At 43.6% G+C, this 12156-nt stretch overlaps 2 protein-coding genes across 4 annotated transcripts; one reads left to right on the top strand and one right to left on the bottom strand.

Annotated features, from left to right (window-relative positions):
• Positions 1 to 84: 84 nt before the first annotated feature.
• Positions 85 to 2212, bottom strand: SPCS1 (signal peptidase complex subunit 1). Its single transcript, XM_040247166.1, has 4 exons — positions 1591 to 2212; positions 1182 to 1241; positions 1017 to 1103; positions 85 to 576 (listed from the first exon to the last, which is right to left on the bottom strand). The coding sequence occupies exons 1-4, from the start codon at positions 1624 to 1626 to the stop codon at positions 451 to 453; spliced, it is 309 nt and encodes a 102-aa protein (XP_040103100.1). The 5' UTR covers positions 1627 to 2212; the 3' UTR covers positions 85 to 450.
• Positions 2213 to 2242: 30 nt separating this feature from the next.
• On the top strand, positions 2243 to 12086 carry GLT8D1 (glycosyltransferase 8 domain containing 1). Of its 3 annotated transcripts, XM_040247165.1 has the most exons (10): positions 2243 to 2300; positions 5557 to 5610; positions 5881 to 5979; positions 7881 to 8094; positions 9709 to 9826; positions 10053 to 10137; positions 10635 to 10747; positions 11045 to 11211; positions 11301 to 11413; positions 11561 to 12086. In XM_040247165.1, the coding sequence occupies exons 2-10, from the start codon at positions 5595 to 5597 to the stop codon at positions 11749 to 11751; spliced, it is 1116 nt and encodes a 371-aa protein (XP_040103099.1). In that variant the 5' UTR covers positions 2243 to 2300; positions 5557 to 5594; the 3' UTR covers positions 11752 to 12086. The 3 variants fall into 3 exon arrangements, 2 of the variants coding, with proteins under 2 accessions (XP_040103099.1, XP_040103098.1); XR_005722204.1 differs by lacking the exon at positions 2243 to 2300 and having other exon boundaries at positions 4917 to 5610; positions 9709 to 9744; XM_040247164.1 differs by lacking the exon at positions 2243 to 2300 and having other exon boundaries at positions 4988 to 5610.
• Positions 12087 to 12156: the final 70 nt, after the last annotated feature.

Genomic DNA, 12156 nt, shown 5'->3' with positions numbered 1-12156 from the left:
GCTGACACTTTCAGAACCATGAACTTCCAACTTTGGCTTTTACTTGTAGTCATGTTTGCAGAACAATGAACAAAAGACTCTATAGACATTGATTTGCACTGAGTTTTAATTGAAAACATTCAAACAGCCTGACTACCCATAATGAATTATAAAACTTGATAGTTAAATTGTACTGTCATTTATGAAGCTTTTACTCATTATTTTGTAGACCTGAAAGAAACTTTGCATACTTCTGTTTTCTGTTCTCCATTTCAGAGGAAGATTGTGAGAAGGTCTAAAATATTTATAAGTCAAAACCCAAAAGAGAAATGAAATATGGAGAAAACAAAATCTATACACAGCTGAGCATAGGTGGTTTTTAGCTTATGTTTTATGTATGAAAACAGTTTAGCTCATGTCACACAAAACAAAAGCAGGTACAACAGTAAAGCTGAATCATGAAAACCCCAATCAATTATTTTTAGCATGTCTCTTAACTTTTCGTTCCCCTGGTTTCTTGTCTTCTGTGCTTGAGTCTTGAACAGGTAACCACTTGAGGGGGTGCCGGCGATAAATGGGCCATGGAGGAAGTGTGAGCTGGGTCAGAACAGAAAATCAATCAATTATGGCCATTAGAAGCTTGAAAGAATATTATGTATTATGCCTGGTTCCCAAATGACTCCTTTGTTACAGGTAAAAACAAGGAAACCGACATTCCTATGAAAACTCTGTGCCATCACCCAGACAAGATACTTGAAGTAGGAACAAGCCTCATTGTTTACACATGGCTTTAAGAGCTAAAAGAAAGGTGAGGAGGGAGCAATGTGAAGACCATAAGGTCTTAAGTTCTAGCTTTGACTTTTAAGATTACTGCTTGGAGCAACTGCCAAAAGAAATAAGCTTTATGCAACTTAACCTCATCTGATGCTATCTGGCATTTAAACGTTGTGCACTGATTCTCAGTACTACATCCAAACAAAATAACCCAATTCAGAAAACCTAACTTGCCACTAACATCCAAGCCATAAATATCTTACCAAACACGAAAAAGCAAATCCAGCCATAACTATATAGACAGTCCACCCGAACTGTTCAGCCAGGTACCCGTAGATAAATCCAACTATCTAAAGACAAAGAAAGTATATTAAACACAGTCAAGCTGGGGGTGAGGGTGGAAAAGATGATGTAAAACCAATACTTACTGCAGAAAAAAGAATAATTCCCTGAAACATCTGTTCAGCTAGCTTCTGGCCCTTGTAATCCTAGAGGTGAAGAAGAGCAAAGCAGGAGTTGGTTCCACCACCGAAGAGATACATTACTGCAAGGGCCTCACAGCTTTGGCACCAGGGCATTCCCAACATATGGGGCTCCCCCAACATATGGGGCTCCAAGAACCTAAGCAAGGAATGCCATTCTGGGTTTCTCGGGGGAACCGAAGCATCCTCACGGAGCCCAGGGAGGGGCACCCTTGGGGGGAAGAGAGAAGGGCACCAGGTAGGTACAACTCGGTACCCGCGCCGCACGGGGTAGGTCTCGGACAAGGGTTGCGGAGCTGCCAGGCTCGCGAGCGGCATGCAGGGATCACAGGGCCCAGGCGGGCAGCGGCCTCACCATTTGCGTGGGCAGTGAGCTCAGATGCTCCAACATGTCTGGTTCTGAAGGCGGGCGGCAGAGCGAGGGCAGCCGGGACTTAGGGACTCTAGGGCCCGGGGTCAGCTTCTGCTGACGAGTCCAGTTCCGCGGGCCTGCAGAGTCGAGGGTTGCGATGGCCGCGGCCCCGGAAGCGGATGTCTCCCACGGACCCGGTCGGCCCGAGGCCCCTCCCCGTGCCCCTGCTAGGCGACTTGTACTTTCGCAGCTGGCCGTCGGCTGGCGCCCTCTCCGCCGGGGCTGAGATGCTGACGGTGGCAGCCGAGTCGAGGCATCACGCGCCCGTGAAGGGCTCGCCGTCAGCGCTCTTGGGTGCTGGGAGCCGCGGTCCCGGTCCCCCAAACTGTCCTCGGCTGGGCGGGCGCTGCTGAACTGCGGTCTGCGCGCGCCCCGTCTCCATGGCGACGGACTTCTCCCGGCGAGGACCCCAGCGGTGGGGCTGCCCGGCGGCGCCTGCTCCGTGCAACGCCCTCGGGGTCCGAGCGGCAGACGGGCGGGGGTCTGTGGGGCTGCGCGGCGGCCGCGAAGCTAGCGGGCGGGCGGGCTTGGTCCGCAGTGCAGGCGACGCGGGCCGTCCGGCGGCTGGCTGGGCCCCGGGGCCTGCGGCAGGGGCGCTGAGCTGGCGGGGCGGGCCGGGGTGCGGGCAGCGGCTCCTCCTCCTTGGACTGCAGGTAAGGGCTGCCGCGGGCAGCGTCCGAGGGGAACGGCTGGCCGGAACCCCAGCCCGGGGTCTCGGAGCCTGGTCGGGGAGCCCGCTGGGCGTGTGCTCTGCGGAACACCAGAATTTAGAGGGGCACTACCCCAGAACCCTTCGTCCAGAGAAAGGGTATCCTTTCGGGGAGGGGTTCCCGCCGGCCCCTTCGCACCAGTGTGGGCAGCTCCCGCCCGGGGAGCCTCCAGGCTGCTCGGCGGCTGCTCTAGCCCCTTCACAGACTCAGACCGCCGAGGATTCGCACTCTCTCTCTCTCTCTCTCTCTCTCCCTCTCCCTCTCTCTCTCTCTGCCGGTGTCTCTCTCAAAAGCTGAGGCTCTCCTCCTTTACTCTGAGGAAGGTGGAAGACCCACGTTCCAGAGAGAAACTGTTGTGGGAAACCTGGGCCGGGGGGGGGTCCCTACTGGTTCGCTGGCCTCTGTGCTGTGTTGCGCGCCAGTCACTCACAGACGCTGGGATTCTGGGCACTCCAGGGGCAGGTTGATGTGTGTGGTTGCCGCCCTCATTCATTAATCCGCAAATACACCCCGCAGCTTGTGTGTGTGTGTGTGTGCGCGCGCGCAAGATACGGCCCTGACCAACAGGCCCTTGCCTTCCTGGAGCCCACAATGTGTCAAGGGCGACAGCCACGTAACCCCAGAAGAATAAACCGGATTACTCTGGGGTAGCGAAGCCCTGAATATGTGAGAGCTCAGGGGAGATGCAACTGAATGCGGAATTTGAGGGAGGCTCCTTTAACTGCTGAAAGCCAAGTGGTAGCTAGCCAGATGAAGAGGTAGGGAAAGTGGATATACACCCTTAGTACCTTTTCCACCTTTCAATCTGGTGGAGACTAAGCCCTTTCCCTTGTATGTAGCCACAGACATATCACTCTGTTTATCCTTCTTTAAACGCGCTTTACAGGGTAGCAGTTGCTGTAGATACTTTATGGTATTTGATTTATAAAGATAATTACGGGAAAAGGAGACTGCTTTTGTCAGATTTGATTTCAGAGAGATCTCCATTGGAATTTGTTTCCATGATTATTTTTAAAGATGATGTTCCCTTTCAGGGCTGAGAACCAGCCTTGCTCCTAGATTAACAAGATTATTCAACAAGTATCACATATCTACTATCGTTTGCCAGACATGGTTTTAGATGGCAAGGATACACCAGTATACACTTTTCCCTGGAGTACACTGTTCTCAAAGAGCAGGGAAGACAGAATGAAGAAACAAATCAAATACATGAGATAATGTCATAATTGAAGAGGAGGGTGGTAAGCTTTATTGATGGTCTCTGAGGGGATGGGTAAGAGGACCAAAAGGTGACCTTGGTCTTCTATAGTCTCAACAAAGCCAGTTTGAATGGAAAAAATAGGGCTAGAAGTCTGGTTGGAGGAGGCTAAAGAGAGGACAGGAGGAAAGATACTGGAGCTGGAGACTTTCAATCCTTTCAAGCTTCTTATGTGAGACGGAGCAGAGAAATGGGTCTGCAGGTCTACTGGGATTTCAGAAGTGATGTCTTTTTTATTTTTTAATTAACTGAAAGATACCAGAGCATGATAATATGCTGCTGAGAGTGTGTTCCAGCAGAGAGGGAAAGAGTTTGCTGTTGCTGCACCAAATAATCAATTGCAGGATAGGTTGCAGAATGTGAGTCGAATGGCCTTCCATGAGAGTATATAGCAATAGGAGGGAAAGCAGAAGAGACCGAATGTGAAGGTCTTATCATTTCTAAACAAAATATTAATTTTTCATAGTGGACAAGTGAATCTCACTTATCAAGTTTGACACAGGTGTGTACTCTAGCAGAAATATAGTCAGTATTTTTGCACACCCTGCATGTACCTGCAGTGTGGCTTTGAGAATTCTTTCTACCCAGATCAGTGAATTCTATTACCAGGAATTGCACCAGGAAAGGAATTATGGATCAGACACACTCCATAATAACTGGCATTTTGCATGTAGATAACCATGGAAGAGTTTTTGGAGCAAATGGTTTCTGCCATGCAAATCTACTTAAGTACATCAAATACCTGCTAGGATTGTGTTTTCTTCTGTCTGGCCAGTTGCAATAGCACAAATGCTTGTGCCTCTTGATCAGGATACTACCTGTAAGTAATTGTTGCTGGACATTGTTGAGCTAAACCATTGTCCTTTATACTGTTCATTAAATGAGATTCATTAAAGTGAGATCGTTTTCTTCAGTCTTGATGGAAACTGGCTCCAAGCAGGCAGACAATAGAACTGTCTGAGGAGCCCCCAGTCTGCCACCTCCTATAGGTCAGTCTCAGTCCTCAAGAGGAGATAGAGACACATAGCTCAGGGTATATAATGATATATATTCTTTAGAGAGGAAAGCTGTTGATATAGTATACTTTACATGTACTGCTTTAGAAAGAAGAGTGAGAGAGAAGGGATGTGTATTTTTAAAATTTTAACTGGAGGATAATTACAATATTGTGATGGTTTTTGCCATACATCAACATGAATCGGCCACAGGTACATGTCCCCTCGGATCCTGAACCCCCCTCCCACCTCCTTCCCTATCCTATCCCTCTGGGTTGTCCCAGAGCACTGGCTTTGGTGCCCTGCTTCATGCATTGAACTTGTACTGGTCATCTCTTTTACATATGGTAATGTACATGTTTCAGTACTATTCTCTCAAATCATCCCACCCTCGCCTTGTGTGTACTTTGGGAGTCTGAATTTTTTTCTCCAAATTTGTAATCTGGCCTGTGAGTCCCAATTTTTTAAATAGCCCTTCAATATATTTTTCTTCTTTTCAAAGGCCTTTAGAAATGAGTTAATAGAATACAATTTGAAACAGGTGATATTTTGTACCAATGACGTTGACCTCAGTTTACTTGATCATAGACAACTAAGTCCCTGTCTAATTAGGAATTCTAAGTAGAAATTCATTCAGAAAACGTTTCCATAGTGGTTAGACCCCTAGACCCCTAAATTCTACCAGGTATTCCTCCTGGTAGAATTGCTTTTCATCTAGTGGCACATGGTATACAAGGCTGTAAGTTATTGGAAATATTTTATTATTATGACTGCCATAAAAAATTCAGATCTCAAGTTGGGTTCTTGGAAACTGTTAATTCAAAACAAGTTTCTGGCAGAATATACCATATATTCACTTCTTGTTTCTGTCTGAATAAAAGCGTAGGCATTTTGATGGCCACTGTAATGTACCTACTGACTTTGGGGGCTTGTTTTTGTTTTGTAGGGTTAATAACTAATATTTATATAAGACAGAAGAGAAAGATGTCATTTCGTAAAGGTACGTTCTTTCTACAGTTGTTATTTTGTTGTTTAGTTGCTGAGTCACGTCCCACCAGGCTCCTCTGTCCATGGGATTTTCCAGGCAGGAATGTTGGACTGGGTTGCCATTTCCTTCTCCAGGGGATCTTCCTGACCCAGGGGTCAAACTTGGGTGTGTGGCATTGGCAGGCAGATTCTTTTCTGCTAAGCCACTGAGGAAGCCGTGTCTTATCTTTTACTTGGTCAAAGGTGAAGAGACGTAATGTGGGCTTTCTCCTCTGTGTTTCAGTGAACATCGTCATCCTGGTCCTGGCTGTTGCTCTCTTCTTACTGGTTTTGCATCATAACTTCCTTGGTCTGAGCAGTTTGCTGAGGAATGAGGTTTCAGGTACGGGAACCCTGACTCAAGCCTTGCTGTCTGTTAAGGGCCCGGAATTCCCTGTGTCCCACATTCTAAGTTACATCACTAGATTTAAAGAAAAGAAGGCTTTCTGCTTGGCCCTACAGAAGCTACTAATAACTCTGAGAAAGGCAGGCGGCACTCATTGTGCTCTAGCAGCCTTCCCCTTCTCCCTGCTGGGCAGTTGTTTGCTAAGCATTTGATCTCACCAAAGATTCCTTTTTACCAAATTAGAATCCTTAGAGAAAGGAGCCACTATAGGCTGTTATCTGCAGACATTTCAGTCGGGCAGGGCTTCAGAAGGTGACAGGGAAATGTTGCTGGTGTTTGATGCCTACTTTGTTCACAATTAGATTGTCAGTCTGGTCACCTGTTACTTTCCTTTAACATGTGGAACCATATCAGCAGGACTCTAGTAGTAAAACAAAACCATAAAACCTCTTCAGCTGATTTAAAATATCATTGTTGTATAACTCTGCTGCCAGTTATTTTAGATTAGTTGTTCATATTGCCCTGCCTTGGTATTGAGAAATGTTTGAGGCTTCACAGGGTTTGCCAAAAATAATTTTTGAATTGTTACCCACCATCCTTGACCAGAGCATGAAATGACCAATAGCTTTCCCTTAATTTTCACTAAATGCTCTGATAGCATGTTTTATAATAGTGTATATATATGTATGTGTGTGTGTATGTATTTACAGAAAGTAATGCATGCTCCTGATAGTAGGAGCATTTATAAACTGCATTCAAGCTCCATGAGGGCAGTTGTGGCTGGTACATAGGAGGTGCTTAATAAATATTCATTGAATAAATTATTTCACTGCCTAGAGATAACTATGAATATTAAAATTTTCCCTTTGTACCGTCCATTTTTTTCCTGTGTATTTTTTCCATATAGTTGAGATTATACTATATATTAATATAAATTACACATGACATGATTTTTCACCTAATTATATCCTAAGTAAGTCACCAAGACAAAACTCTTCAAATGTAAATTTATTTTATTTTTTTTTTTTTTCAAATGTAAATTTAATGCTACATAGTTTACTTTTTGCTATAGGAAAAAGTCATTTGGTACAATGACTTTGGGATTTTTTTGATGTCAACCCCACAATATGAATTTGTTACATACAGCACACACATGCATGTATGTATTGTCTATCTGCCCTTCACAGTGGTAAAGATTGAACTGTTTTATTCATGGCTGTAACCCCAGTGCCTAGATATTGCCTGGCAAATAGTAAGTGCTCAGTGTTCAGTGCATGATGAATGAGTAAATGAATGGACATACTATGAAAGGCAAGAAGGAAGGTTTACAAAACAATCCTTGGAGTTGCTGTGTGTGAAGCATTCTGATATTCTCTAAGTCACTGTTCTGTTCCAATTCAGAAACTTGTTTTCCTGCTCACATTCTAATTGTGACCCATTAAATTATTTTCATGCATACTTCTGGGACATGATTCATGGTTTGAAAAACAACTGTTTTTTAGTCTGTTTCTAGGTTTTCATAGTTACAAATAAAATTATGACTTTTGGTTCACTCTCAGGTTTTGTTCTTAAGAGATGCAAGGGAATTACTGGGTCAGAGGCCATGTACCTGTTCAAGGCTCTTGATACAAATTGCCAAAATACAGATCCTGTTATATTCCTACCAGGAGTGTATCATAATTCCATCTGCTGCCTGTTTTTTGTTTTAAATGCTTTTCCAAGGCCTTGTTACATACAGGAAAACACACAATTTCTGGCCTGTGTGGTTCACATTGTAATGAGACAGATTGAGGTCTAAGTATCATAACCCTCAGCTAACCTCTTTTCATGTGTTGAGATCTGTATGAAAAGCTCTTGAGATTGTATCATAGTACCTTCCTTGTGTGCATTCTTTGCAGATTCAGGAATTGTGGGGCCTCAGCCAGTGGACTTTATCCCAAATGCTCCCCAACGTGTGGTAGATGGGAGAGAAGAAGAGATTCCTGTGGTCATTGCTGCATCTGAAGACAGGCTCGGAGGGGCCATTGCAGCCATAAACAGCATTCAGCACAATACTCGCTCCAACGTGATTTTCTACATTGTTACACTCAATGGCACAGCAGACCATCTCCGGTGAGCTCTGCTTGCCTGATGGCTCTGCTTCTAGGGGATACTCTAAGAGCAGGCCAGCTGCCAATCGAGTAATTTTTTTTTCAGTGTTTACAATCATTTTTCTTGTATAATTATTATACCACATATAAACGCACATTTTTTCCATATGATTGTACCATATGTCTCCATGATAGCAGAAACATGTAAGCAACTTGTGCCAAGATGTGAATCAACTGTGTTTACTATGCACGTTGTCAAACTCAAGCAGATATATATATATATACTTTTTGGTAATAAGAACTTCCCCAGTGAAGGAAGCAGTGTGTTAACTTACATTCTCTTACAAGTTCCTTATTTTCTGGAACATGCTCTTGAGTAATTCTGGTCTAGAGTTGGAAGGGATGGGAGAGCAACAGCAAGGTAGAATGGTGAAGTGAGTATAGACCTAACCCCTGGGAACCTATTTCCTCATCTGTAAGTTTGGGGTGTAAATATCCAACCTAGAGGATTGTTGTGGAGAAGGCAATGGCACCCCACTCCAGTACTCTTGCCTGGAAAATCCCATGGACGGAGGAGCCTGGTATGCTGCAGTCCATGGGGTCGCGAAGAGTCGGCCACGACTGAGCGACTTCACTTTCATGCATTGGAGAAGGAAATGGCAGCCCACTCCAGTGTTCTTGCCTGGAGAATCCCAGGAACCGGGGCGCCTGGTGGGCTGCCATCTGTGGGGTCACACAGAGTCGGACACAACTGAAGTGACGTAGCAGTAGCAGAGGATTGTTCTATCAAGTAAATGAAAAATATGGAAACTACCTACCACACAAGAATCACTCAGTAAATGGTCCTTCGTATTATGATTTATAGAAACCCAGTCTGATGGACAGTCTTAAATGTGTTTTGAAGATGCTTTAAGATTTACAAAGTTTATCCCAAAAAAGTTTTGTCTAATAGGTTAATAGCGGTCAGAGTTCTGTGCCTTTCTTCATGGTTCATGTTTTTTGTGAAAGTTGTTAATAATAATTTTTCCATTTTTAAAAACTTAAACCATCTAAAATAGAAACAAATATTGCATTAAAATAGAAATAACATTTCCACAAAATGCTGATCTGAAATGGCCCTAGGGAAAATGTGCTGGACATCTTTAGGGAACCCTGACTTTTCTCACAGGCAGTACCTTAGACTCAGGTAGAATTACTGTCATCACACTCAGTGAGTGTATAGGCTAACAGACTGGTTTACCCCCTATGTTGATAACTAGCTTTCACTACTGTCATACCTTGACTCATTTTCTTCACTCATGTATTTGGAGGGACAGAAGTTGAATGATCCATGTGGTGGCGGGATCATCTCAATTCCATAGTGAATTTTGCACAGCAGTTTTAGTGTCAGAAGAGTGATCAAAGTATGAGCCCTTGGGAGCTCTGTTGCCATAGATCTTGGTTCAGGAAGGGACTTCAGTGGGAGAACTCACAGCACATGAGGGTACCAGATGGGAACTCAATAGGTGAAGGGAATTGAAGACATCTATTTGGTCCTCGGGATTTCTCTTGCATTAGGGTCTTGGAAAGCAGAGACATGGCTATGATTTAGGACATTATTACTTAAAACTGGTATTTGGTGGTTTCTTTTCATCAGGTCCTGGCTCAGCAGTGGTAACCTGAAAAGTATCAGGTACAAAATTGTGAATTTTGACACTAAACTTTTGGAAGGGAAAGTAAAGGAGGATCCTGACCAGGGGGAATCCATAAAACCAGTGAGTTCCATGCATCCTTGTTTGTACTTGGTAGTACTAGGAAATGGCTGGAATACCTGCATAACTGGGTACAGTGCAAAGATTATACTTCCCTGGGGACCAAGTCTGGAAGTTCTGAGACCTTTGGCTTTCTTCTCTTGCATGGATGCTGAGAGCATCCTGGGAATTTCTAGTAAACAAAAGCACAGCCACTTACAAATGCTGTTTCAATGCTTTCCTTTTCCAGCTAACCTTTGCAAGGTTCTACTTGCCAATTCTGGTTCCCAGAGCAAAGAAGGCCATATACATGGATGATGATGTAATCGTGCAAGGTACTGAAGAATGTCACATCATTGCTGCTTTCTGTCCATTGTGGGCTGTAGTGTTTGTCTTATTTATGGTTATCCTATAAAAGGTCATCTTTCACTTGAAAATACATGGATTATTTTCAAATATCTTCTGATACTGATTTCTAACATAATTCCACAGTGATAACAGACTGTTTAATAGCTTTAGACCATGGAATTTTTGCACCTTGTTTTATATCCCTGGATATGTTCCAGTGTCTCCTAGTTTACAGTCTATGAGAACTTGAATGGAATTTGTATCCTACTGTTGTGTGAAAATTATATATAAATCTTAATTACATTGAATTGGTTCACAGTATTTCTCAGGTCTACTCTATCCTTCTGCTTCTCTGTGTATTTATTCTATAATTTCTAAAAGTTTGATATTGAAACTCCAACTAAAAACCTTAATTTCCCTACTTCAGGTAGGAGGAATGAGAATCTTGGGACAACTTCCAGCCTGAATCCTAACTTTCTTTCAGGTGACATTCTTGCCCTGTACAATACACCACTGAAGCCAGGACATGCAGCTGCATTTTCAGAAGATTGTGATTCAACCTCTGCTAAAGTTGTCATCCGTGGAGCAGGGAACCAGGTAAATTATTAGACCTCATGAATTTACTGTACTCCCCTTTTAGCTACATTTTATTCACTGGTTATTTCATCCTAAAACTCAAGGCTACTTTCCTAGATTGGTTTATGGATTTGAAAACCTAATTCTCCTTGATCTGGCTTTATGATTAGGTTCCTATTGTCTGACTTGTGATCCCAACTGTCACTTCTAATTGCTTTATGTAGAGCCCTTTGCTAATTATCTGAGAAATTCTAAGTAGAATGATTATCAAATTAGTTTGAAGCAGTAAACAAACTTATATCCCAATTGTGTTTTTAGTACAATTACATTGGATATCTTGACTATAAGAAAGAAAGAATTCGTAAACTTTCCATGAAAGCCAGCACCTGCTCATTTAATCCTGGAGTTTTTGTTGCAAACTTGACAGAATGGAGAAGACAGAATATAACTAGCCAGCTGGAAAAATGGATGAAACTCAATGTAGAGTAAGTTATGTAACTGGCCTAGCTCTGAAAACTCCTGTAGCTCAACCCTGGCAGTCTTGACTAAGAGGAACTGTTCTCTCTCCACCCAGAGAGGGACTGTATAGCAGAACACTGGCTGGCAGCATCACAACGCCACCCCTGCTGATCGTGTTCTATCAGCAGCATTCCACCATCGACCCTATGTGGAACGTTCGCCACCTCGGTAAGTAGGCAATTAACCAGGAGCCTACGCAGTGAAGTGTCTACTAAGGACCACCCTCAGGAATGGACTGTATTGTTTCCCTTAAGTTACCTGCAGTCTTGTGTCTGATTAGTACACTGATTTGGCTCTTTTTTCTCTAAATGAAAGGTTCCAGTGCTGGAAAACGATATTCACCCCAATTTGTAAAGGCTGCCAAGTTACTCCACTGGAATGGGCACTTTAAGCCATGGGGAAGAACTGCTTCATATACTGATGTCTGGGAAAAATGGTATATTCCGGACCCAACAGGCAAATTCAGCCTAATCCGAAGACATGTGGAGATCTCAAATACAAAGTAAAATACAAATTGTGCTATAAGTATTTCTCAGGAAATGCTGGAAGACAGTGTGTGTGGGAAGTAACACTAGCTAGGCTTCAGTGCCTGTCTTCAGCAACCCATGGAAAAAGGGACATTTCAGGTGGGTAAAGAGGATAGACTGTCCCATTTGGCAGCCAGCTTCCCAGACAGACTATAAATATGCCTCCATCTGCCTTACCAAGCGTTCGCTTACTGATGGTGCTGACTGACCAGAGGTGAATGGACTTAAGATACGGTTGCTACAGCCAGTTCATCACTGCTACTTGGTTTTAATTTTGTGACCTGTGTAAATAAAGTGAAAACTACATTTTTCAATAGGTATCTGCTTTAACTTTACGTCTACCTGCTCACTATTTAAGAGATGTATTTTTATAGAATTTAGGCA

Source organism: Oryx dammah, unplaced genomic scaffold (genome assembly GCF_014754425.2).
Source record: "Oryx dammah isolate SB20612 unplaced genomic scaffold, SCBI_Odam_1.1 HiC_scaffold_9, whole genome shotgun sequence".
Taxonomy (NCBI): domain Eukaryota; kingdom Metazoa; phylum Chordata; class Mammalia; order Artiodactyla; family Bovidae; genus Oryx; species Oryx dammah.
This window is presented reverse-complemented; position numbering and strand designations above follow the sequence as displayed.